Source organism: Terrapene carolina, unplaced genomic scaffold (genome assembly GCF_002925995.2).
Source record: "Terrapene carolina triunguis isolate 2854851 unplaced genomic scaffold, T_m_triunguis-2.0 Scaffold66, whole genome shotgun sequence".
Classification (NCBI taxonomy): Eukaryota; Metazoa; Chordata; order Testudines; family Emydidae; genus Terrapene; species Terrapene triunguis.
In genome coordinates, this window is record NW_020664417.1 from 81902152 (window position 1) to 81926262 (window position 24111).

The 24111-nt window shown below is 40.4% G+C and overlaps 1 protein-coding gene across 2 annotated transcripts in view; it reads right to left on the reverse strand.

The window, feature by feature from the left end:
• The window catches only part of AFAP1 (actin filament associated protein 1), a 174783-nt gene that overhangs the window by 67891 nt on the left and 82781 nt on the right, over nucleotides 1-24111 (reverse strand). For both annotated transcript variants that reach the window (XM_026648063.2, XM_026648062.2), the window contains 2 exons: nucleotides 20551-20657; nucleotides 3262-3370 (listed from right to left, as the gene is read on the reverse strand). In XM_026648063.2, coding sequence (XP_026503848.1) covers nucleotides 3262-3370; nucleotides 20551-20657 — 216 coding nt within the window. The remainder of the gene's footprint in view (nucleotides 1-3261; nucleotides 3371-20550; nucleotides 20658-24111) is intronic.

The window sequence follows — 24111 nt, forward strand, 5'->3', positions numbered from 1 at the left end:
CTATCCACACTCACTAACCAGAGATTAATGTCTCTATAACCTACAGGGAATTGACCTTCCGCTAGACCTCAAAATTTCATACTAGCGGAACACACACAATGATCAAGATTATTTTTAAAAGGTGTTTAAAGTTAGGCTCCTAAATCCTCATTTAGGTTCCTAAACTAAGTGGTCTGACTTTCAAAAGTGCAGAGCATCCAGTAGCTCCCACTAACTTTTGAGTCCAGGCTCTATGCAGTAGAGGACAATGGCATACATTTGAGGCAGTCCATTCTAATATGTACTGTATAGGCAGAATTCAATTTTTTTAATATATAATTTCAACAGATAATATCAATGTTTATTTCAAAGCAATGTTTTCAATTTTTATTGATTTTAAATTTTCATGGTTGTGGGAAATTATGGGAGGTTCAGACAACAGGGGAGTTAGACACTAATTTAATTATAGTGGACCCTGGGATTCAAAAAAATAATGCTTTATAACTGTCAAAACACAAATTGTCAACATAACATGTCAAAATATACAAATTAAATATCCTTAAATCCAACTTTAATAAGTTCGCAAGTAGCATTTTTCTTACTTGACTAGCTGTAAATTTTGATTGTTATCAATGGAAATATTTTGGAGGGTTGTGTATGAACGTGAAATCAACGTTCACCGACATTTACCAGTAAAAACCTAATCCTTCCAAGCCTAGTTTTATTTATATATATATATACACACACACACACACACACACACACACTTTTTGGCAGAGCTTGATGGTTATTCTAGTTTCTGTTGTATGAATTACATACTTTTCTGTGTACAAAAATAATACAAATTGTTAAGGAAAATAATACCCTAATACATTTTCACATTATTCCCAATAAGGTAATTCAAAGGATTAACCTGAAGCTAATTTAAACCAGGTCACTCTGGAGCAGTATTTTTCAATAAATGGAGATGGAAAAGAGAGTCATCATCAGTTGAGGCACACTTCGACTTGTTCTTATCTGCAGATAAATATTTATTTACAGACCACAGATAGGGAAATCACCATCATTTTGTTTTCATGAACTATACTCCTGTGGATTTTTCACCTTTTTATAGGAACATGGAAGATGTGAGCCTCTTTACTGTTAATTATAGTAGAAAAAAATATTCTTATTACAGTAGAACCTCAGGAGTTATGAACACCAGAGTTACGAAATGACCGGTCAACCACAGACCTCATTTGGAACCGGAAGTGGGCAATCAGGCAGCAGCAGAGAAAAAAGAAAAAAACCAAATACAGTACAGTACTGTGCTAAACATAAACTACTAAAAAAATAATCGAAAAGTTTAAAAAAAAGATTTGACAAGGTAGAGAAACTGTTTCTGTGCTTGTTTCATTTAAATTAAAATGGTTAAAAGCAGCATTTTTCTTCTGCATAGTAGCTTCAAAGCTGTATTAAGTCAGTATTCTGTTGTAAACTTTTGAAAGAACCACCATAACATTTTGTTCAGAGTTTACAAAGATTTCAGAGTTATGAACAACCTCCATCCCCTTGTAACTCTGAGGTTCTACTGTATGAAGAAACATATACTATAGAGAGTTATATCTGTTTGAACATTTATTTAATCCATTAGAGATAGCATTTTCTCTTTTTTTCCCTCCACTTCTTCATGATGCTGTTTTTGTAGTCTGGGCCCTTAGAATCTGTGTCTTCTCAATCACATCCACCTCAAAATCAGCGCCATATCCTGGCTGCAGTTATTACAAGTAAAATGAGTTTGGTGGTTTTATTTTAGTCACTTATGTTCATATTATTCACAAAGCCATAAGACAAGCTAGCACAAATGAGCTCAATGGGAATTTTGCTAGAGTAGATGGGTAACAAGCACTGAAGAAGGCCTATGGTGAATTTAGCCACTAACTTTACTACAGATAAACAAAGTTGTTGACAGTACTTGTATTCTTCTAGAAGGGTTAAAAGAGTGGATGACAAATACAAAAGGTAATTGAATTCAGCAGAGTTGAGGCAATATAGGTTATGAGTTACGCTAGTTATGCATATAACTTTATGGGAGGTGGGGGGATGGTCCATCTCCCCTAAATGTTCCTGTAGGTCTGGATAGTAATGAAGGTTAATAAAAATAAGTCTGAAATTTGGTTAGCATGTTCTGGGTTATAGCCCCACTGAAACAACTACTGTACAGTACTTTAAAATGCAGCTAATATTTTCTTCTTGAGCTGGGCCCTTGCATTTAGCAGCTAACCATGAACTGGCAGTTCACTGGGTCAGAGGGTGTGAGCAGGACCACCCTGCACTATTTCTGGGGGAGAAGCAGGGAGTGGAAAGTCCCTGAGCACTGCTGTGGCTGAGCGTGTCTATATTCATTTTACATTTTTTGGAACTCTTATTTTTTTGCTCGAATTGCCTAGGTTAAGTTATTCCTATTAACAAGGGCCAGATTTTCTTTGGTTTAGTTTTTTTTATGTTTAGAGCTAATGCATACATATCATTCTCCAAGAAAAACAAAGGACTCTCCCTAAACCACAGTGTACAAATGGCACACAGATCATTTGTTAGTGCTATAATGTTTCTCTTGTTTTATTGTTTAGGAGAACAGATTTTATTTAGTCATTCATTTAGATTTAAACAACAATAAAAATGGTCTAACAAATTTAGGGTCATGAATGATGATGATCCAGCAGAAAAGTATTCATACAGAAGTGATGGATTAACTCTGCCAGACAAATAAGAGCAGCAAAAGAAACCTTTTTACCTCCTCCAACCCACAGGAAAACACCCTCCATCTTTTAGTACTTAAATGCCCAGCTCGCTAAACCTGCACAACTGTTCAATGGCAGGCATACCATCATTCTATCACTGGGATCCAATCATATGACAATGTAAGCTAGATTAGACTGGGTAAGTATTTGGATATGATCATGGGAGACCTGAGTGCTGAGGTAATCGGTTTTGGTGATTAATCAGGAGGTAGCACTCGAATTGATATTGAACTAGTGTCTCAGGATAACATTGGAGGTATTGGTCACTCACATCAGAAACTGCTGTTGGGTCCAGCATGCCTACCTGATCCCCCTGTTATAAACCAGCCACAATCTATCCTTATAGGTACGGACAATAGTGAGCCCTTCATATAATTCTTAAATATAGAGGATGTAAAGAGAGAGAAGTTTTCTTTTTTGTTTATGTCTTCGTGTTTTAAAGCACTGAAAGTCATTAAAACTGACAATTGCTTAGGATGGCATCAGGATATATATTACTCACTGGAAGTGATATATTCAGGAGCCTTTCCAGGACTAAGTGGCACTGCCTCCTCATAGTAGCCTTCAGGTAGGGACGATGTTGGTAGAGGTGGAGGCCCATTATCTGGTGGCTAAATGAAGAAAGAAATTAATGAGATCAAAAGCCCAACAGATCACTGACCAATAAAATGCACCTAAGATGTCTGCTAATGTTCACTGCTAATTATGGAAACATTACCAAGGTTAGCAATGCCAACTAATTCTCTTGTGACTTTTTGTAATGTCAATTATACATAAAAGCAACGCTCAGGAAAGGTAAAGTAGTCATGCTTCTTTATACAACAGAGGTTGTGGAGAGCAGCAGCTTTTGGAAAGAAAATAGGTCCAAGTTTCAAGCTCCCCATGGGTAGTTATAATAAAATAATAGGTTAGTGGTTGAGATTAACAAAGCAGCAGAAGGAATTTAGCCACACCATCTTCCATATCCTGGTGATATGTTCTGAAGCCACAAAGGGCACAAATCTGTCCCCATTGCTCATGTCGAGTAGTACCTTACTCTGTAAATACTACAAGTGATTCCAGCAGGACAACATGCAGACTAAAGTATTACTTAGCATCATCAGAGAAGCAGAACTAGGATGAAGGATGGAAACTACATTAAAAAAATACTCTTACTATGTAAATATTAAGAGGTCAAAAACGTTTTGCAGTCTAACACCTTGAAAGGAAGCCTTTTTTTTTATTTAAGAACTGTAAACCCGGGATCCTACAATGGAATCCATGCAGCTGGACTCTATCCTTGCATGGAATCTCCATTCAAGAATTCTTCTGTGCAGACAATTGTACAGGATCAGGGCGGAGGATGCTAACAGTGTGCTGTTCTACAGAGACACAAATGTTCATGTTGTAAAAGGACATAAATATACCCTCCACTAACAACGCACAGACCATTTTAATACCAAATTCACTGGATTGGAAGAGACCTTTGGTGGATCACGTAGTTCATAGTTCAGTGATCAGTTAGTTCTTCAGTTACATTACATTTCTGAATGAATGAGTTAATCCAAATAACTTTATGCAGAGCTTTCTGAGAGGTGACAATATAATAGTTCAGAAAATCGACACTTACTGATAAAAATATTTCACATACCAGATCAAATTTTAAAATACTGGCTTTCTAAATACAAATCTGTTTTGAGTTTTAAACACTAGTTGCTGATAGGCTGATACAGTAACAAGGTAAATTTTAGTACGGTATGATTTATACCATATCAGGTTACTGTCATATTTCTTTGACAAGTAGGAAAACAACCATATTTTATAGATTTCACTCATGTTTGCTGTAAAATCTTAATCCTACAGTTTCACACTGAAGGGAATTTTGATACCTCCTTTCAATACCATAGGTTTATTGTATGGTATGTTACATCTTTTTCTCCCTCTACACCTTATCTCTGGATAATCTCATCTGCAAACACAAATTCAACTACCATGTGGATGCTGAGAACTCACAGACCTACCTCTCTATTCCAGACCTGTCTCCTTTTGACCAAACAAATATCTTGTCCTGTCTCCCTGACATCTCCTTAAAGATATCGAGCGCCAATCACGCTCAACGTGGCTCAAACAGAGCTCTTAATCTCTTCCCTCCCTCCCAAGTCCTCCCTGCTACCTCCTCTCCCAATCTAGGGACAACACCACCATCCCACCTGTCACAGAGGTCTGTAACCTGGGTGTCATCCCTCCCTTCAGGTCCTCAAATTCACGCTATGTCTAAATTGTATTGATTCTGCATAACATTGCCCTATGCATTTGCACAAGGGAGCAAACGGGTGCTAGCTATGAGCTACCTAAACTGCCGGACACCACACTGTATAGAGCAGCCTCTGTGGGGCTGGTATTGCCCCCTCACACACAAGTGGACAGAGCTTTGTTCTGCTGAGCCAGGGAAGAGGGGGGAGTAATCTCCTTATGGTTTATATCAGTTGCAGATTACTTCCCTTTGGAGCAAGGGGCGAAACTAAGTAATGAATTGTGACTCTTAGGGTCAGTTTGCTCCCTGGTCTGCTCTTGGATGTATGCCTCCCCTTGCCCAGGCAGACTTTCATGTCCCAGTCTAGCCTTAAACTATTTTCCCAGTGTGTGTGTGAGATCATATGTATATGTATGAACTTCCTATTATTAAACCAATTCATCTAGGAAATATTGGTCTAGAGAGTCATGCATATTTTGATGCAACGTAGACACAAGGCTTCTAAGCTATCTTTTATTCAGCAATAAATAAGAGATTCCAATAGAGATCTGAAAAATGCTTGTTTTTAGTCTAAATGTTATTCGAAAAGAAAGTGGGGAAAAAAAAGAAGGGAAATGAAACACAAATGGTGCTTGTCTGAATTCGACCCCTTTAGAACACTGGTTACTTCACACAGCTGGAGCGGGTAAACATGTGCAGCCAATGTCAACACAGATGGAATCCATTTCTGAATTAACTGGGACCTGGTTTCTGAAATGTATTTTGCAGTGCTTGCCATACACAAAGTTTTAAAAACAATGAAAACCCCCCAGCATACTGGCTTTTGAAAGAGGCACAATTAGTAGAAACAACTGAAGGCACTTTTCAAAAATGTCCACCATAAAGAATGTTTTCTGATTAAAGTGAGACAGCTTGCTTTTGTCTTTTTTTTTTTTTAAGCAGAAACATAGACCACATTCAAAATCTGTACTATAAACCCCTGTGTTTTCTATGAGATCTGGCACTCCTAATGCTCTGTACACAGCAAATCAAAAATGTATGAATCTACATGCAGACATTCTGACGTTATTGATATTTATAATTATTTTTTTAACAAAAAACGTGTTATTGCTAGTTGCATTGTTGAAACCTTTCAATTCACTATAAAGTTGTAAATTTTTCTGGCAACTTTTCAAGAGCAGAACTGACATGGAATGCATCAAAACAGAACATCTGATTTCAATAAAACTTTATTAATTCATCGGCAAATGACAAGCATCCCCAAATGCAACTAGCTTGATTAGATAAGATGATTACGTCTGATGAAAATCAGGTAACCCTGCACAACTAGACAAATTGCTCCTATTTTTTTTACTTTTCAATCTGGCATATATCTTCTAATATTTAAATTGGTATTATGTTACTAGCTTAGAATGAAGTGCATCCTGACAACCTGACTACCCGAAGTCATTAAAGAAGCTATTGCACTTTCTATAAGAGTAGCTATGATACCTCTATGTCCTTGCTAAATTTCTATTTTGTTCTAGCCAAACACTACAGATTAAGTAGTTACATTCTCACCTGGCTAGAGTATTCTTCATTTCCTATCTGGAGCAAACGGCATGGGACTTGGAGGGACTACAAATTATTGTCACTGAGACTCTAGCGCAAGGATGTGAGGATGAGATACTGACCAAGCAAGTCACGACTAGTGGCAGATACAAATTAAGCACTGCTGCTAAGTGTAACGAAAGAGGTACCAGGGCTCAAGCAATTTGGTGCCAGGGCTCAAGCAATTTTTTTACATTCATAGCTGATGTAGCAAGCCCAAAAGTGCTGGGGCTATGAACTGCCAAGCCTAGAGGTGCCGGGACTCAGCTCTGGAAAGCCCTGGCACAAATTAAGCACTGCCTAGCAGGACATACTTCCCAGACTACAACACCTATAACTGTGGAACAGGACACAGAGTCTATCAGAGTACTTTCAAATCTCAGATGAGAGGCTCCGGGCATTCTAACACAGCACCAAACAGCGCTGGGTACTACATGCAGTTTAAAAAAAATGCAAGGTCATACTCCAGGCTTGGCCAGATTGCAAGGAGCAAATGCCACAGGAGTTTACCGACTACTACCACATGAATCATCAGTTGTACATGCAAGACAGGATTTTGTTTAAAGGAGACAAAGCAGTAAATCCAGCAGAGTTAAGAGCTGACATAATGAGATGGATACACGCTTCACACCTGGGGACAGAGGCTTATATGAGATGAAACATGGAATGTGTCTAATGGCCAGGCATGAATGCCCAACAGAGAGTATATGGAACCGAGGGAGGTGTCCAAAGAGTATAGTGACTAACAACAGATGGAGACTCTATAGCTTCATGAAATCCCACCCAACCCAGAGAAAAGACTGGCCCAGACCTGATCACTTTTAATGACAGGAACCACATGGTAACAGTAGACTTCTCCAATTTCTGAGAAGTGATCTCTCCAGAGGACACTCAGGTAAGGACTGGGATTAGAAAATTAAAGTTGCATTTTTTAAGGTATGGCATACTTGGCATGCTATGCTCAGACAGTGGGTGACAGTACACTGTATCAGAATTCAAACAAACAATTCAGCGCCAAATGGGAATTTGAGCACAAGGTATCTTCCTCTAGATACCCAAAAAGGAATCAGAAGACAGAGTTGGCAGTAAAGACAGCCAAGAGACTGATGGCAAAGGCAAAACAGATAGGAAGGGATCCCTCCCTGACAATGTTGGGTAAATGCAATACACCCACCCCAGAGACCGGATAGTAACCCAATACAGAAGATATGTCTACACTACAATCGGGAGGAGCGCCTATTGCAGCCCCATGAATCTCACAAAGCAAAATCTTGGAGAGGGGAGCACCAGTTGCAGGAGGCACCAGGAAGTCAGTCTGTGTGCACATGGTTAGAATACTAGCTGCAGCATCTCTGTAGATAGTTGTCTTAATAAAGAGCCAGTTTAGATTTACAAGCATGGAGCCCTTTCATGTTATCATCCAACATCCAGTACATATACACTATCCTAAACCCTTGTGCAGTATTTCTTTGCATTGTTGAACAAATTCTTCTTGCATCATACCTAAAACCACTATAAATACTATATGGTGGGTTAGCAAATTAAAAAAAAATTAAGCTGTGGTTTTAGAACTTTAAGTTAATACCACGAACCTCAGAAAGCAAAGAATTCCACATCAGTGGGGCAACCCAAGCAAATAAATCATAATATTTGGAAGTGACAAATGGTAAGCATCTAACAGTATTGAACTGAGCTCAATTCCAGCTGATTGTTTTATGCAACGGCACTGCTGCCCTGGGACAGAACCTAGAGATGCACCTAAACTTTTGCTGTAACATCTGTCAGACAGGCTTGAATTTGAGATATTTATTAAATAAAATTTGCAAAACTCAAGTACAGTACACACCACTTAAATGACAAAAGGCAGGCAAGAGTTACACCCGAACTCCATGGCAGAGTGATAGAAGAAATGTGGAATTAATTTACCTCAGAGATTCAAAAGTAAAAAGAATGAAAAAATAAAATTTCTGTTTTATTTAGGATTAATAATGAAAGATTAATACATATCCACTTGGAGGTGACACTTAGACAACTGGAAATATACAGATGAAGAACCCAGAAAATAAAGAACAGGCAGAACAAATTTGTATATAACATCAATAAGAATTGGCGTATGTACCAAAAAGGTTCAGATGTAGAGAGAAGAGCAATGGGCCTTAATCAGAATTCTGGCAAATACCTCAATATTAATCCCAGGAAGATGTATTTAAATTATAGTCTGTGTGAAAGTACCAGTCAGAAGTGATTACTGAATTTTTTTATTGTAACTGTGCTAGGCACTTCCCACTACAGATCAAAGACACTTCCCTCCTGAAGGCGCTTACAAGATATTTATGCACATGACATGATGAGGGGTTAAGACATATGCAAATGACATGATGAGGGGTTAAGACAAGAAACAGCAGACGCAGGGAGAAGAAGAGAGGATGGACAGGGCAATGCCAATTAAATTATGTCATTACTCTGTGAAGGTTAGTCCACAGCATGATGTAGTGAAGAGTTTTCTTTTAAAAACACGAAACAAAACAGGAGGAGAATTTGGGTAGGATTTTCCCAAGTGGTCAGCATTGTCCTAACTCTTCTCCCATTGAAATCAACAGGAGTTATATCATTGACTTCAATGGGAGCAGAGTTAGGCCAATGATGAGCGCTTTGGAAAATTTCACCTTTAAGTTTAAGCAAATTTAAAAGAGGAAACCAGCTCTGGAATGGTATTGCATGGATGGGGAAGACATGGCAATAAGAAACTGGCAAAATGATGAGACCTGACCGTAGTACATGAGAGCACAATACCCTAACGCAGTGGATCTCAACCAAGGGAGTATGCAGAGGTCTTCAATGGGGTACGTCAACTCATCTAGATATTTGCCTAGTTTTACAACAGGCTACATGAAAAGCACCAGCGAAGTCTGTACAAACTAAAATTTCATACAGACAATGACTTGTTTATACTGGTGTACATACTATATCAGTGTTTCTCAACCCAGGGGTCACACTTTATTTTATAATTATATGGTAAAAATGAGAAAGTAAGCTTTTTTCAGTAAGAGGGTGCTCTGACACTTTTGTATTTTTATGTCTGATTTTGTAAGCAAGTAGTTTTTAAATAAGGTGAAACTTGGGGGTACGCAAGACAAATCAGCCTCCTGAGAGGGGTACAGCAGTTTGAAAAGGTTGAGACCATTGCTCTAGAAAAGCAAAGGCAGCAACAAGCAAAATAATATTCTTATAGTCCAGTGGGTCGAAGTTCACCAACAGATCTAATATGATTAGAAGAGATGACATTCCGCTTCATTTAGACAGACAGTTGGGTCACTATATGCCTGTAGTAGAGCACTTTGAGTCCACTGTAAACCCTAACTGTAGTGGATTGAGCAAATGGCTGAACTGTAGTAAAAGCCAATCGAAGACTATATGCCCTTGCAGGCCAGAGATGAAGAAAGCTTTGAAATAGAATTCAATTTATGTTATTCTTCATAAAAGGGTGTTCTAGAAGTCTCAGAATTAGATCACTTAATCAAATATATCCCTATGATGCTATATACAAATATGAAATAAAGAATAATAAATAAAATACATAATAATAATAATACCCAAGACCAATTCAAATATCAGGGAAAACATAGGAATGACAAAGGAAACAGAATTCTGAAGGACAAAATAGCCAGAAGAAAGGACACAAACTGTAGGCATCCAAAGTTTGAATTTTTTTAATTTCATTTACTTAAGCAAACGCCTCCCCAGATGATCTCTGGATCCAGAGATGCAGAACCAGTTACACATGCACATTTAAGAAAGACAAAGGCAACCATGGCTAGAAGGGGGAAAATTTTCAAAGAACCGGACAACCATCTTCAGTTGAGGAAGGCTGTCCTCCAGTCACTGGAACATACACAGGTTTGGGTTCCTTCCAGAGTCTTCACTGCAATGGGATACTCAAGATTAGCTGCAAGAATACCAATAGCTGCAAGAATCAGCCTTTCCCATGTCTAGGTGGTCAAGATGCTGCACCCCATGCTGACAAATGTTATCCTGGTCATGGCGACCCATGGAATTGCCACCTCCAATCTTGAGCACTGCAACATACCGTGAGGTCAGTGGCAGAACCAGGGATAGAATCCAGCTCTGACTCCCAGCCCTGTGCTTTAAACACAAGACCACCCTGCCTCAGCATTTGAGCAGCTAGCTGTTGTTATTACATATTTATAAATCTGAGTTATATTGTCAACTGTTTGGGGCAGGGACATCAACATTTACATGGCTGCAAAGTGTTTGCACTTTGTAAATAATAACTGTTTAACATTGTCCTCTGAGCGTCGCACATATTTTGTAGAAACTCATAATCTGGAAGTCAGCCTTCTACATTTAACTTATTTTAACTTCGATATTTGCAAAAAAAGATTTTATAAAAAAATCATACCAGCTGTAGGCTAGAAACGTAGTCTTTTAAATATTACCATTTATGAACTAATAATCTGATTTGAAACCAACAACTGAATGCAGATTTGTATTCTTTGGAATATATATATTCAATCTACTCGGGCACAGAAGTCTAAGGCCAGAAGGAGCCTTCAGAACACCTAGTCCTACTGTCTATATATAACAGGCCACCAACACCACCCAGTACCTGCACACTAAACCCAACAACCAAAATTAGATCTTCCTATATAATATTTGGACCCTCCTCTGCATTGATGATAACTCACAACTTTGTATTATCACCAAATTTCATTAGCACATTCCTTTGTACTAAAGCCATTAACAAAAACATTGCATAAGATTGGTCCGAAGACCAACCTTTGAGGAATTCCACTAGTAACCTCCTTCTAGTCCGATAATCCACCTTTCAGTACAACCCATTGCCTTTCTCCCCTTTAGCCAGTTCTTTATTCATCTTACAATTCTTGTAATGAGCCCCATCTCCCCTAATTTAACTAATCATTTCCTAATAATGAAGTCAAAGTATATCAGATGTACTGCACTTCCCTTTTTTAAAAAATCAGTTATTTTCTCAAAGAAGGAAATCAGGTTAGTCTGGCATGATCTACCTTTGGTAAACCAATGTTGCATTATATCCCCTTTACCATTTACTTCCATTAATTTAATTATTCTTTCCTCCATGAACCACCAGCGTGTCCTTGGCTGTAGCCTTAAAAGTAATAAGCTGCCAACAGAATCTACAGTACTAAAAATCTTGCATTATTGTTAATCATGGAAGATGCTATTCAAGGTCCTTTTAAACTGATATCACTAGTCAGCTTTTAACCATACTCAAATGGCTTTAATCAATGAACTTGTATTGAATTTACACAATTTGACCTTTTAATAGAAGGGGGGGAAAAGCTAATTTCCAACATTTTTCTGAAAGGAAAAAATATGTAACAATGTCATAGAACTCTATTTTTATAAGGGAGACCAGAAAGTAATGAGTAATATTGAACTCTAGAAGAAGTCTTGAGATAAAATAAAGACACAATTTCCTCTTTAGTATTCAAGAAGCGTATTTTTCTTATATCATAATCCTATCACCGTGTTTCAAAAAGAACCCAGGGAGTTGGCATACTTTGTGTTTACAGAGTGACTCATGTAATTTGCAACATCTCACTTTAAAAAATCCTTTTGATTTCACTACGGATTTTCTTCTCCAAGGGCACCATCTCCTTTTGACATTTTCTAATAAAAGTCTGTGAGCATACCTGACAGACAGCAAGATAAAAAGAGGCTGTCAAACTGATTCCCAACAATAGGAAGCCCATTTATGTGGAACACTCCTACAGAGTAAGTATGTACGTATGTGGGGAAGTGTAGGGCATAGAATTGACCTACTCTTTTGATTTATGCCTATAGGGAGTCTGGCACATTGCTGGACACTTGTTGTGGTTAAATAGTTATTAGACTGTCAGCGTACCAGAAAAAACAAAAATATGCATGCACTTTACTGTGGAAATAATGCAAAGTAACTGTGTGTGCTGTTGGACTTTTTTTTTTTTTTGACTGCACAGAGCATTATCTCTGAAATCATTGACAGTCAGATGAACTATGACAACCTAATGAATGGAAGTTATATGTGTTCTGTCCCTGTCATGCTGTGGGTAATTTATGCTAGTCTTCCTCAGGAATATCTGAACAGCAGGACCTACAGGATATTATATCATTGCTTCACTGGAAAGGGTATTTTTAAAGCTGCTTGATGATGCCACAGTGGTGGGATCCTAGGTGATAAAACAGCTGCAGTTGAGCAGGACATGGAGCGTCGGCTCCTTTGTTATTCCAAACTCGTGAGCAAGCACCATTCTTTGCAGTGTCACAGCAACAGCATCTTCTACAAGAGAACTAGTACACATTTAACAATAGGGAAAATGTACACCGAGACATACTCAAGTCCTCAGGATAGAAAGGAAGGTTACTTACCTTTTAATAACTAGAGTTCTTCAAGATTTGTGGTCACTATAGGTACGCTTGCACTCCATGCGCCCAAGACTGGAAATTCTTTATTAGCAGTGCCCATTAATCCATGCCTGCATCCTGTGCCTCCTCGAGCTCCGAACTGAGGGCATAAGGGGTAGCGCAGACCGACCAGATATCCAGTTCCTACTCTACCTTGAATAAAGGGAGGATCCAGGCAGAGGGGAAGAATGGCAGGTTGTGAATACCCTTACGAACGACATCTTGAAGAACTCCAGTTACTGTAAGGTAAGTAACCGTACTTTCTTCTTTGAGTGCCAGTCCCTATGGGTATTCACCATCAGTGACTCACAAGCAGTACTCACTGATGAGGAAGGACGCATGCTGAACCACAGATTGAAGCACTGTGGTGCTGAAGTATGCATCAAGTAAAGAAGCCTGGACCAAGGCACAGTGTCTGGTAAAGGTGTGCAATGAGCTCCATGTTGCCACTCTACAGATTTCCTCTAGAGGTATACTTTGGAGACAAGCTACTGAGATAGTGTGTGCTCTAGTAGAGTGGAACCTTACACGCTGAGGAGAAGAGTCTTCCATCTGTTCATAAGTTGGATACAAGATCCATTTCAAAAGTCTTTGCAATTGAATTGCTTCCCTTTCATCTGCTCAGTGAATGAGATGAACAATCTCAGGGATTTTCTAAAGGGCTTAGTCCTGTACAGGTAGAAAGTCGGAGTTCCATGAATGCCTAGGGAATGTAGCTTCCTGTCCCCTCTGGAAACATGAGGTTCCTGATAGAACACTAGCACATGAACGGTCTGATTCAGGTGGAATTCAGAGGGAACCTTTGTGATGAACTTGGGAAATAACTTTAGGGTCACTTTGTCCTTATGAGATATGCCGCAAGAGCTGCAAATTCCCCTACTCTCCAAGTGGAAATAACTACTTTAAGGAAGGTCACTTTCATGGTTAGATGGAGAAGTGAGCAGGAAGCCAAGGGCTCAAATGGCGAATTTGTAAATGCTAACAGCACCAAATCCTAACTAGGAGTTGGTGCTGACACAGGAGGGAAGGTTCTGAATAAGGACTTTCAGAAATCTCATGATTATAGGGTGTCTGAACATCGAGAAGCTATCAATAGACTGTATGAAGCCAATCTTAGAGGCAACTATGGTGGAGCCTTGAGAAGGGTTCTACATGTGTGCAGACAGCCATGAGGCCTAGAAGAACTAGGCAGGAACAGTCTGGGTTTATTTGGAGTCGGTCAATGACATTCCTTATTGCAAGGAACCTATCTTGAGGTAAATTGGCTTTGGCGGTTTTCCACTCCAGGTTCACTCCACCAAATTCTATAACCTGTGTTGGGATTAAAGTGGACTTTTCTAAGTTTACTCAAAGTCCTAAGGATTGTAGTAATCTTAGGAGGGAGTGTGCCAATGACTGGACTTCCAGGACCTAATTGGGGATTAGGTCCTGCTTTGAGCAGGGGGATGGACTAGATGACCTCCTGAGGTCCCTTCCAACCCTATGATTCTATGAATGATCTGTAAGCAGCCAGTTGTTGAGGTAAGGTAACATCAAGGCTGCCCTGATGATGAAGGTGCGCTGCTACCATGGCAAGTGCCTTCATGAACACTCCTGGGGCCATCGGAAGCCGAAAGGAAGGACTCTGTATTGGTAATGTTCTAGGCTCACTGTAAAGCACAGAAATGTCCTGTGGGCTAGGTGGATGTCTATATGAAAAGAGGTATCCTTCAAATTGAAAGCTGCAAACCAGTCATCTTCGTTGAGGAAGGGGATTATTGAGACCAGAGTTGTCATCCTGAATCTCGAACAATGTATGAAGGTATTTAATTATCTGAGATCTAAAATGGGCATCCATCTGCCCTGTTGTTGGGAAATGAGAAAATATCTCAAATAGAAACCCTTCCCCTAGGACTCTATGGCTCCTAGTCAAAGAAGGAAGTCCAATGAGAGGGGATCCCTGAAGAGGGATTGGAAAGGGGGATTGGAAGAAGGGATTGACAGGAATTCTGTTGTGTAGCCCATGGAGTTAATCTCCAGGACCCATCTATCCATAGAGATACATTGACACATTGGGAGGAGGCGGAACAGGCACTCACTGAAGGGAGTAGGGGTGTCTGATTCACAGGGTGTTCTGTCTGTTATGGTGACCCCTATGCCATTTTGTGGGTAGTTCGTAACTCCACTGATGAAAAAAGGGCTGAGATGTGGGACTCTGCCTATTAGGAAGTTAAGAGTTAAGAGTATTTCCTCTGGGGGGCCGGGGCATAAATCCCACAGGAATGGAGGGTAGCTGGGGAATCCTTAAGCGTGTGCAACAATTTGTTCATTTTTTCATTGAACCTTCTCCCTTGAAGGGGAGGCCTGGATTTACTTTGGAAACCCTATGGAGTGACTCCAAGAAGCCTGCCTCATGATTGGAGTGGGAGGCAGGGTCAGCTGCATTGTCCAGTAATGCTTGAAGAGATGACTGGGCTATGAGTTTCCCTTCATCCAGGAGAGCTTGGAACTGAGGTCTTAGCTCCTCAGGAAGCTTGTTAGCTAACTCAGAAAGTTTGGAGAAATTAATAAAATCATATTTTGAAATCAAGCCTGGTAATTTGCTATCTTGGATTGTTGATTGACACAAGAGGAACTCTTTCCCCCCACTAAAGGTCCAGTTTTTTAGAGTCCTTATCAGAGAGGGTAGCCTGCTGCACTCAGTAATGGCCTGCACCATGAACACATTCGGTACTGGGTGGGAAAATAGATATTCCATCCCTTGAGCTGGAATAAAGTAAACTTTCTCTTTTGGAAGCTGGGTTGCAGGTGGCTGGGATGTGCCAGTCTTCGCCAGTTCCAGAACTGTTGATGGGACGTGCCACTCTGGTAGGGCCTGTAGTGTGGAGAATGTCCAGAAGTTTGTGAGTAGGGTCCTGAACTTCCTCTGGAGGAATCTGTAAAGACCCTGCCTTTCTGAGAAGTTCCTGAAATTGTTTAAAATCATCCGGCAGTGATGGTGAAGCCAGCTCCACTGCCTCATCAGGGAATGAGGCGGGAAGAACTACTGGTGGATTGGGCAATTTGTTCTTCCTCCTCATAGAGGTTCCTGAGGGGATTGAGGTTCTTCAACCAAGGCCCGCTATAAAAGGGAGAGTGCAGAGAAGGAAATGGAGGCAGAAAGGCCTGGGATAGCAAGGTGGCGACAGCCCTGCACCAGGCTGACTTTGCGAACACAGCCAAGAGACTGAAAGAGACTACAAGCCCAAAAAAAGAAGGGCTGACAGGCTTAATTGAAGGAGAGCGTCCAAGAACTGACCTGATTGAGAGCAAACTAAGGAGGGGCAGTCAGGAAAAGCTGAGACCCCTCGAGAGACCACCCCAAGAGGCTGTGACAGAGGCCAACCTCTTCTTAGAGTACTTAGATGGGGACCTCCCAGGTTTTTTGAGGGTGTTTTCTCTTACTCTCATCACGCCCATGTCTATCTGAGTCTTTAGTCTTAGGCTCCAATGATCCAGGACCATGAAGCACCAAATCTGAAGGGGCACTAACAGGTGGATCTCGCCAACGTACAGGGGGGTCAGAGTACCCTGCACTGGGCTGTGGTCACACAGAGAGCTCCATCAGATGATTCCTAGAGCAAAACTTGTGAGACTGTCATGTACAAGTAGGGAACGAATTATAAATCTCGCACTTAGATGGGATATGAAACTCCCCAAGGCAATAGAGACAAGAGATGTGGGGGTCACTAACCGGGAAAACCTGGGCACTGGCCACATGGGGTTGAAAGATGGGGATCTTGGGCATAAAATAGATGCCCCAAACGGTGCCTGGGAGAAACCCCCTAAACCACAGAATGAATGAACTAGCTAACTAAGAACAGCAACTATGTGCAAAAAAACCCCTGGAAGATGCAGGTGCAGACACTGTTGGATTTCCACCTCAGACAGAAAATGGTGGAAGGAATTATGCTACCCCCTTGCAAAGTTATTCTTCAGCTCAGCTTCTGCCTTGCTGGCCCACAAAAAAGGTCACTAGTACCAATGGAGCCATATAGACAGGTTAAATAAAGGGAGATGTTGTGCTGACAAAGCTGAGGGTACGTCTACATTTGAGCTGGGAGCCATGATTCCCAGCTCATGTAAATGTACCTGTGCTAGCTCTGCTCACGCTATCCCCTAAAAATACCAGTGCAGAGTGGGCGGCCGCTCAGGCTAGCTGCCCCGAGTACAGTCCCACCCAACTCCCTGGTAAGTACTCAGGTGGCTAGCCCAAGCTGCCACCCATGCTGCTGTGCACACGATGCTATTTTTTGGTGTTAGCTTGAGCACAGATAGTGCGGGAATCACACCTCCCAGCTCAAATGTAGACGTGCCCTGAGTGAGTGAGCCTGCCAGGCCGGGAGTGCATAGTGTGGAGTAGAGGGGAGCAGTCACGGGTGAGGAAGGAGCTGATGGTGTTGTGAATGCATTGCTTTGTTAGAGGACCTGCCAATGCTAGGGTCAGCTCTGTTTCAGGGGTTTAAAGACGAGATCCAGAGCCCACTGAAATCGATAGGAATCTTTCTATTGACGTCAATGGGTTTTACATCAAGCCTTTGGTGGGTTAGTATAAAAGTGGTTCTGGAGACTCGGGCTCAAATCTTAACCTTATGTCTCAAGGACCAAAGAGCATCAGCCTCTGCCAGCATCAGCAACAGCCAACAGAACTGAGAAGAGGGGCTGGGAGAATCCATCACCATCATGCTAGAAAAAAAACGGAGTGCTCTGAGCCTTCACTTAGTGAAAGAGCTCAAGAGAGGCAGACGGAATCTGACTCAGGCAGCACTGCCCCAGACTCAGGAGAGAGGTGAGCAATACTACTTGTAGGTCAGAGAGGGGAAGAAATCTTCAAGCTCCTCTTTACCATACTAAATGGGTGGAAGAAAGCAAAGTAATAAAAACATACAGTAAAATAACAGTGTAACGGGGAAATGTTTGTGTGAGAAAATATTGCCGTGCTCAATGTGTTTGCAAAGCTCTATCTTCTACCTTCTTTCGTCAAATCATTTTGATCTGTTTGAAACACGAGAGCTTCAGTTAGGATGCTGCGGGCTCATGGGACAGCACTGGAGGTGGGTCCCTCCCACCACCACTTTTTCCCTCTTCCCCCCAGCCAAGCACGCTAGGAAGTACTCCAGTGGTTGGATCAGTAGTGGAAGGGCTAAGTTAAGAAAAGACCAGGCATACAAAACACTATAATCTTGCAATATTCCTCGATCCTTAATTAAAGGCCTCCAATTCCACAGACTGACTGGGCACTCACAAGCATCCCTTTCTTGTTGCAGTGGGAATCCGTTCTGTTTAGAATTTTCAGTCATAGGCCCACTGACTCTAACTGGCTCAATTTCAAAGTCAGTTCCTACAATATCTTCCAGCAATAATTTTGTTACTTCAGAATTCAAAAGAATTTAATTGCTGCAGAAATTGTCGACATATTGGGCCCTATTTATAGTTCACCCCCATACAGCTTCCTTAGTTTTAACTATATTTATACGTTGGTGTAAGGGAGACGAGAATCAGGCAAATTTCTTTTGAACCAACAGAAGAACTTAGTTTGGCGGCAGTTTCTGCAGCCAATTTACTGAATGGAGCCTACACAAATACTAGAAAATAAAGAATTACCGTATATACTCGTTCATTAGCCCGTTCGTTTATAAGCCGACCCTGCAAAATGGATAGGTAAAAATAGCAAAAACTGTATATGACCCTTTCATAAGCCGACCTTATATTTCAGGGGTTGGAAAACTTTGGCTCCCGGCCCATCAGGGTAAGCCGCTGGCGGGTCGGGACGTTTTGTTTACTTGGAGAGTCTGCAGGCATGGAGCTCCTCAGCTCCCGGTGGCCGCAGTTCACCGTTCCCAGCCAATGGGAACTGCGGGAAGCGGTGCGGGCTGAGGGATGTGCTGGCCGCCGCTTCCTGTCGCCCCCATTGGCCTGGAGCGGCGAACCTCGGCCAGTGGAAGCCACGATTGGCCGAACCTGTGGACGCGGCAGGTAAACAAACTAGCCTGGCCCACCAGGGTGCTTACCCTGGCGGGCCGCGTGCCAAAGGTTGCCGATCCCTGTATTAGATATTCAATTCAATGATTCCATAGAGTTTAAGATCATCAAATTTTGGTGTAGACCCGTTTATAAGCCGACCCCCGCTCTTTGATGCGTCACTTTTTTACCAAAAATATTCGGCTTATGAACGAGTATATACGGTAAATTGGCTTAATTTTATGGAATTAGCTCTTGAAGGCTACATCTTTAAAAATTTGCAGGCATATGCATATTTTTTTTGTGATTTTCTTGTATCTCAATAATTTCCACTGGATTTTATGTTATGCACTTGTTGTATGTTTTATTATCAAACACTATAACCATGGAATAGATTCTCCAGATTCCAATGCATATTAACGTGCACTTTTGCATTCACTCAAATCTATTACATAATAATTCTATATAGTTATCTGCAAAGAATATTAGCACACATTTTTGCTGAGTATTGTCAGATTTTATATATAAATTAGTTATATAGATATCACTAGCATAAATATTCCTGGTTTATGAACATGCACAGTTATATTAGATCGGATTTTTTAAATTTTTGTTTCAAGACATAAGCCAAAACACCAACAGCGGTTAGGAAGAAACTACTCCTATGATCAGGTTATCAAAACTGCCCGCTATGGGGATTCTTGCACCTTCCTCTGAAGCATTTAATACTGTCCGCCGTCTCAAGATGAATAATGGAGACTAATAGCACATTGGTCTGATGCATTAAATCACTAGATGTAACTGTAAACAAAAATGTAAATCTGGTAATTTAAAAAGAGATGAAAAAAACATGCTAGGGTCATCCAGTCCGTCTGTCACACCTTGGGAATACTGAATTCTGCATTGCAAGCTAAACATAGATACTTTTATAAAAGTACATCTCCTCAGAGGGGACTTATCTAATACCTTTCTGTAGGAAGTTGATCAGAAATAATAAGAAGCAGCACAATTTATCAATAATTAATCCTCTCTAATATCAGGGCTAATGTTGTTGTCAAAACAGTCCAAAGCAATTCTTTGCAGATTCACTAAGAGGAACCTACTTCCATTATTTTCTTCTAAGCTATTGTCAAGTCAGTAATAAAGAATGACTAAAACTTGTTTATAATTAGGTCACTTTTCAGTAAAACAGCTGCTTCCAGCTGGACGATTTTCAATGCAGATCTCAGTCCAGCTCTCATATTTTCTATAAACATCGCTGGAAACTTAAAATTTTACTCTTTCAGAGAATGTCCTGCTCTAGAAAGTGAACTACATTGGACAGCATTAAAGTCCTTTCTTCCCCTGAAAGCCAGTTTGATTTTTAGACTCTGGACCTGTATTTTGTTAATTATATATTGCAAAAAGAAAAGTTTCGTCATGTTGAGCTATCCCGAGGAAAATGAGAGTAGCTTTCTTTTAATTATTTGTGTTAATCGTTATCACAACAATAGTAAGTAAATATTTTCTAAGGGCTGAATGTACAGTTAAATTAACACATACCAGCCATTGCTGAGGTATCTCTGGTAGAGGCATCTGAGGTGGGGCAGGCAAACTAGGCAAACTATTGGAAACTTCTTGTTTCTGTACATGTTCTTTTATTTCAAAACCTGCAGGAAAAAAATGCATGACATATAAGACAGTAAACCAAAGTATTAAGATGGGACACTGCTCCACTATATCTATTTACTATTCACATAATCTGTTAATTCTCCATTTCAAAGAACTTCTGAAACATTTTTACCTGCACGTTTGTTTTTAGCATCCAAAAATTTACCAACAAAGGTTGTATTCATCCACCTTCATAAATGGCAGAGGGTAGAGACCAACACAAGCTCCCAGAACGTGCATGTCTTTGACACAACTTTCCCTCTTGGCCTCATTCCCATTCCCCGGATCATAATTGATTTCCAAAGCCACACCGATGAATGTCTTAATGACTTAAAACACAACTTAATAGGATCAATGCTATAATTTAAGCTTCTAATTAAACAAAACAAACTCACGCTCACCCACCTAACTGTATCTGAGAAAACCAATCCAGTCTGCTGAATACCAGATACAGAAAACTATTCAGGAAATAGTTCTAGATTAGTATGAAAAAAATCAGAATTTAAGGGACCTAAATCAGTGGTTCTCAACCAGGGTTACATCGACTCATCTAGATATTTGCCCAGTTTTACAACATGCTACATAAAAAGCACTAACAAAGTCAGTACAAACTAAAATTTCATATGACTTGTTTACACTGCTCTATATATTACACACTGAAATGTAAGTACAATATTTATATTCCAATCAATTTATTTTATAATCATATGGTAAAAATGAGAAAGTACGCAATTTTTCCGTAATAGTGTGCCATGACACTTTTGTATTTTTATGTCTGATTTTGTAAGCAAGTAGTTTTTAAGTGCTGTGATACTTGGGGGTATTCAAGACAAATCAGACTCCTCAAAAGGGTACAGTAGTCTGGTAAGGTTGAGAGCCACTGATCTAAATAGCCAGAGTTTGAACAATTAACTAGACACTGTAACGTTGTGCAGTCTATATGGTTTTAGAAAAACATGATAATAAGTGAATATAATGTAACTGGGATAGTTTTAGAAAAATATGGTAAAAAGTGAATATAACGTAACTGGGATATGCTTCATGCAAAAGGTCTCTTGTAAGGTATCATTATGAGCTTTGTAATCTACTGAGTGTGGTCATCCTATTTGTATAAATGTACCACTCTTGTATCTAAAACTAGAAATATAAAATATAACTCTGAGGGTCTATTGTAATTATGTAAAGTGTAGGCCATTAATGATGGTTTGGAATCTTGATGACTCCCATTAACAAGGACCATTGTCTGCAGATGGCTGTATTTACCTGTGAGTCTTCCTGTATATGTGTGTGCTGGCAAGTGGGCAATGAAGTCTTGCAGTGACATGTGATCATGTCACCTGAACTGGAATCCATCTTTAACCTAGTGCTTTTCCAGTGGGGGGGCGGGGGGTGGAAACCCAGAGGGACAAAGGGTTCCCGCCTTATGCAAAAGATATATAAAGGGGTGGAAGAGAACAAAGGAGAGAGAGGAGCCATCATGAAGAATCCCCTAGCTATCACCTGAGCTGGAACAAGAGCTGTACCGGGGGAAAGAATTGTGCCCAGGCCTGGAAGGTGTCCAGTCTGAGAAAAAACTTACTGAAGCATCTCTGAGGGTGAGATTATCTGTATTCAGTTTGATTAGGCATAGATTTGCGCATTTTATTTTATTTTGCTTGGTGACTTACTTTGTTCTGTCTGTTACTACTTGGAACCACTTAAATCCTACTGTCTGTATTTAATAAAATCACTTTTTATTTAGTAATTTACTCAGAGTATGTATTGATACCTGGGGGAGCAAATGACTGTGCATATCTCTCTATCAGTGTTATAGAGGGCGAACAATTTATGAGTTTGCCCTGCATAAACTTTATGCAGGGTAAAATGGATTTATTTGGGTTTAGACCCCATTGGGAGTTGGGCATCTGAGTGCTAAAGACAAGCACACATCTGGGAGCTGTTTTCAGGTAAACTTGCAGCTTTGGGACAAGTGATTCAGACCCTGGGTCTGTGTTGGAGCAGACGGGAGTGTCTGGTCTGGCAAGACAGGGTGCTGGAGTCCTGAGCTGGCAGGGAAAACAGGAGCAGGGGTAGTTCTGGTACATTGGGTGGCAGCTCCCAAGGGGGTTTCTGTGATCCAACCCGTCACAGACACCTAATAGCTAAAGGGTCCCCTGCTGTTTGCAAGAGGAAGATATAGAAAATGGGGATGTCGACAAAAATGATTAGGGGGCTAGAGCACATGATTTATGAGGAGAGGCTGAGGGAACTGGGATTATTTAGTCTGCAGAAGAAAAGAATAAGAACATAACATAAGAACATAATGAGGGAGGATTTGATAGCAGCCTTCAACTACCTGAAAGGGGGCTCCAAAAAGGATGGGTCTAGACTGTTCTCAGTGGTAGCAGATGACAGAACAAGGAGTAATGGTCTCAAGTTGCAGTGGGGGAGGTTTAGGTTGGATATTAGGAAAAACTTTTTCACTAAGAGGGTGGTGAAGCACTGGAATGGGTTACCTAGGGAGGTGGTGGAATCTCCTTCCTTACAGGTTTTTAAAGTCAGGCTTGACAAAGCCCTGGCTGAGATGCTTTAGTTGGGGATTGGTCCTGCTTTGAACAGTGGGTTGGACTAGATAACCTCCAGAGGTCCCTTCAAACCCTGATATTCTATGATTCTATGTGCCAGTGGAGAAGAGGGTGCCGTCAGCCATCATTTACTAGGCTAGAAAGCGTCAACAAAATAAACTATTTGAACAGAGTGACACAATAGTTCTGTACTCCAAATATTTTCTTCTTTTGCATAAACTCGCAATTTTTGTTATGAGGAACAATAGTTTGCAAAAGGTCTAACAACAGAGTTTCATTAGTGCAACTGCCTCTGGAAAAAACAGAGAAGAGAACTTAAGTGGAAGGGAGGTTAAGTGTAAAAGCTGTGTCCTCCTACCAGCCACTCCTGCCTGTCAGTCATCAAGGAAGAAGAACAGTTCAGTAAACTAATTTGAATCCCAGTCACACTCTCTTAATGGGACTGTAGTATAGTTTATCAAAAAAAAAAAAATCAGCTTGGGAGACTAGGGTTCATTTCTTCAACATTCCGGTATAAATTCAATCAATGGAGCTGCATCCTGCTTACCCCAGGGCTGAATTTAGCTCTTAGTGTTTTGTTTAGCTTTTACATACATATTTGAACATCTTTGTCTGACGCCATACAACTCCCAAAAGTGTAATCAATGATTACATGCTTCTTGTCATAACACTGTAGTCCTAGTAGGTGTGAAGTAATAGATGGAAAAAACAATGCTGATAAAACAGACTATGACTCGGGGCCAGAGATAATTCTTTCTTCCTGAAAATCAAGTTTAGAGATATTTCTTAAAAAACGTTCAATTTTTTTAACTTTCAGTTGTTCCTCTTCATGTCGGACAAATCCATCTTTAGAATTTTACCCATTTGCTTATTTTTTCTTTGCTTTCTT